Source organism: Watersipora subatra, chromosome 4 (assembly GCF_963576615.1).
Source record: "Watersipora subatra chromosome 4, tzWatSuba1.1, whole genome shotgun sequence".
In the NCBI taxonomy this organism is placed as follows: domain Eukaryota; kingdom Metazoa; phylum Bryozoa; class Gymnolaemata; order Cheilostomatida; family Watersiporidae; genus Watersipora; species Watersipora subatra.
Genome location: NC_088711.1, coordinates 10,761,641 through 10,765,782, shown reverse-complemented (window position 1 = coordinate 10,765,782; position 4,142 = coordinate 10,761,641). Strand labels below are relative to the sequence as shown.

The following is a 4,142-nucleotide window of genomic DNA, read 5'->3' as shown; positions in this document are numbered from 1 at the left end:
TATGATGACTCATCTGTATTAATAAGTTTTCATTGTGACTCGGTCTTGGAAGGAGTGACTGTCACTGGTGGTAAGCTGATTTTAAAACTCTTTGTGCAGGCTTGAATCTCATCGTTATAGCAGTTCAACAGATTTGCATGAAGTTAGTTTCAGTTCTCTCTATAATGCTTTACGTAATCATGTTTATCCGTCAACTTCATCACTGCCTATAGGCTACGTATTATCAATTAAGTCAGCACTTATAGCTGTACATTAATGCTATAACAGCAGCGCCACATATTAGTAATGCTTGGTTCATTTCTGCTACTAGTGTTACTTTGCCTTTTTAGTTCTTGACCAATTAAAAGTCACGATGCAAGCTTATCTGTGGCAGGAGATAGAGTCCTTAGAGAACGATTATTTTGCTTGTGATGATGCTGCCGAGTATTTAGTAGCCCCGGCGTTTGATGCTAAGCCAAAATGGATAGCTGCTCCGTCTGGCTCACCGACTATTCGTATATCTTACTATCTCTACAAGGGTATGACCAGATCATTTGTTAGTTGAGTGTTAGTTAGTTTCTCTATAGACTTTTGTCCATCTCTAGTATTCCTGGCAAGTGCCATCATGTTCTATATTTACACCAACCCTTTTGGCATCAAGTCTTGTCTTACACCCCTTTAATTTATTTATCATCTAAAATATTTTAGTTCTCATGTTCTCAGAGAGCCAAAATCTATTTATTGCATAACCATGGATTCATTTTGGCATAGAACTCTGTATCCGTCCTCTGTTTGACCTGATGAAAGCATTACATAGGAATTGCATAGCAATTTTCTCACATGACAAATTAATTAATAATTCCTTTGATTATTTCAGTGATCGTAGACAAGTTTACTGAGAGCAAACAGCTGCAAGCTCAGCTGGAAGAGAGGAACCAATGGCTTGAGGATAAACAGAGGAAATGTGACGAGGAAAAGAGAGAGATGACTATAATGCTAGACAGAAGCCAAAAAGAGTATATGTTATATATGAATCAAATTGAAGCCCTTAAGACGCAAATTCTGGAACACAGGCAAGGGACCGAAGGTGAGACAATTCTCACCTTTAAAAACATAACGGAAATTTTAATAAACCATGACAATGATTCATTTTTGCATGAGAAAGATACATGACAGTCTCCCAATGAATGAAGAGGCACCATCTGCATAAACTTTGTGCGAAGTTGTCTTCCCTGGGTGATTGTCACATTATGTCACAGTCTCCCAAAGACCACAAACCAATTTAGCCATTAAAAATGAGAATGTATAATCGCTGAATACTATATTTATTTTTAAAAGAGTTTACAGATGACATCAACGTACACTCATTAGGCCTACATTAATACAAAAGCAATACAAGTTACAGCAATAATCAATAAGAAGCAATAAGTAGAGCATTATACCAAGTTACTACACATTACTTAATGTGATACAGATAAAGGAGTTAATATTAAGACTGCACAACTGGTGTAAAACATCAGTAAAGGTGAGATGTTTTTAAAAAGACATGGAAAGACAATTCCTAAAAGACATGAGAAGATAACTCCCAAATGACATGAGAAGATAATTCCCAAATGACATAAAAAGGCAATGCCCAAAATTAAAAAAGATGCAGTTTTTCCCTGAATATTCTTCATATTTAGTTATAATCGTTGTCTAATATCTACTAAGGTTAAAAATACTCAATCAACTGATTTAGTACATAGACTGGTACCTCCTCCTCTATGATGGTATGTTAGAACAATGATATAAACCTCCCCGTGATATATAATGGGGGGGTTTATATCATTGGTTAAAACTGGCAATTAGCTATGACTGCTCTTTGGAGATTTCTGAGCTCCTATTTAAAAGCAACTTTAAACTAATGATCTCGATACAGACAAGCTCAGACTGCGTGTAGTATTCATCTTATAGAAAAATTTCTCATGTAAATAAAGTGAAGCTTTAAGCTTTCACATATAGGTTTTTATATACTATTATTAGCCACGACGATTATGGCATGATTATAGCTGGGTTCAAAGCCTTGAGTTATAACTGATTGTTGGTGATGGAGGGTAATGAAGAGAGAAATCCTTAGAGATGTCACTTAGAGGACTTCCTAAGGTCATCACTAGGACTTGATTAAAGTATTGTTCATTCGAGTTCCTTTTCTTTATACTCATAGAAAATCTTTATTATTTACTTCTAGTATCTAAAATATACTTCTGCATGGCTCTAGAGTTTTGGTACAATGTTTTGGCTACATATACTGATACAATATCTTTAAAACTGGTCATGTTCATGCACGTTTAGGGCAATGCTCGATGCAGAGTTTTAATGCTTTTAAACTCTAAGCAACTAAGAGAAGTTTACTGAAAACTATTGTTAAGCAAAAATTACTACCCAACACTCAGTCATTACACTAACATGTGAGTAACATGTTTGTTATAGAACTTGAAGAGGAAACAGAGAGACGTGATGAAGGTAAGTCAATAGTTTCATTGTGACCTAATCAAATAATCATTGATTACAGAAGGATTGCAATAGAAAAACAACTTAGAGGATAAAGCATAGCATAATCGTTGTTTTTGTTGCGTATGATTACAAGAAAATTTGAGTCATTGTGATAATAACTCCACAGCGTTGAGAGCATACAACTCCACAATTGCCACTCTTACGCCTTATAATTACGAATATACTGTGTAAATTCTTTTCTCCACAACTAAATACTATTTAGTCTATGGCTGCTCGCTCACTTCATTTATTCTTTACATATTATTAACTACATCTACTGTAATTTTCTACCTGCTAGTAACAAATAGGACTAACCTTACTGTGGTGTAATTTGTAGTTTGTGTCCCAATTTAAGCTTCGAATAAAATATAATTTATATTAATTTAAAATCTGAAAAAACTGAATAGCATGCTTAACTGTTAGTAACTTAACACCTTTGACTGTCAGCTCCGTTTGTAATATGTTTAGAGCTCTGGCGCATAAGTCTGGAGACTGAAAACCATATCAAGAGAGAACTCGGTGATGTGAGAGCACAAATGGGCTTACTTGAAGACAAGCTACAAGGTTATTATTTGACAATTTTTTATAAAATACTGTAGAATGTGGCTTTACCAAAACATAGCGGTTTGTAAAAAATGCTTGACAACTATTTTTCGCTACTGCCAAACTTAATCCATTTAGGTCTGTTTATTAGAATTCATTTAGAGCTTGACAAAATGTAATTATAGAGCATGTATGTCAAAGTAGATGACTTGTAAACTTTTCTAACCATACTTCTTCTGTAATATTAAATAGCATCTTGTTCTGAAAAATTGGCCGTCACGGTCAATCCATATTGTCTTTCATAACAGCTGCTGCAGGACTAGTATTTTCTCATTTCCGCGACTGTATTGTATAAGGATAATATTATGCTGCAGACATTTTACTGATGCAAATATGGGTGGGTTTGTGATTGTGTGAACATTGTTGTCACAGACGATCACCGAGGTGTTGCACAATTAACACCGACATACAGCGACATAGTGCGACCAAGCCTTAATGGAGATTCACATGACGAGTAAAACACCAAGCATGAGTAGCATTAGCACCACTATAATCACCACCAACTAAGTGCACCATATAATAAATAACTATTTTGCACTGCTTTAGAGACTATGAATAACATCCGAGGTACAGACGGTATGCTACAAAGGGAAATTCAAGCAATCAGAAGTGAACTGACCAACTTGGACCAAAGGCTATTACAGATCGAGCGGCAAACCTAGCCGTATTGAGTAGCCTGTGATTGTAGCGATTGTAGCAGATTTCGTCTGGTTACAGAAAACAGATGATAGTAGGAGGAAATCCTCTCAAAAATATTTGCAGATTCAGCAGTAGAAGTGGCAAGGACACTGAACAAAAACTCAAAAAAAGGAAATGACAGTCTAATAAAATTATTTAAAAACCATTTGGATTTATCTTTCAGCTAATTTTTACATTTAATGCTGGGAAAGTTCCTTGGTAAGAAAATCATTCAAATCTGGAGTCTAATTGCTATATTCTACAAAGCACAAAATTTCAAGTAAACTCTGTGCAACTTATGGCCTGAGCACAGTGGGTGACAGGTTTATTTTCAACTGTAGCTATTGACT

The 4,142-nt window shown here is 35.3% G+C and overlaps 1 protein-coding gene across 1 annotated transcript; it reads left to right on the top strand.

The window, feature by feature from the left end:
• The first annotated feature begins 352 nt into the window (after positions 1-352).
• Positions 353-3,776, top strand: LOC137393907 (uncharacterized protein PF3D7_1120000-like). The gene is made up of 5 exons (XM_068080621.1): positions 353-518; positions 857-1,066; positions 2,449-2,481; positions 2,980-3,075; positions 3,661-3,776. Exons 1-5 carry the CDS (start codon positions 353-355, stop codon positions 3,774-3,776), a joined length of 621 nt encoding a protein of 206 aa, XP_067936722.1.
• Positions 3,777-4,142: the final 366 nt, after the last annotated feature.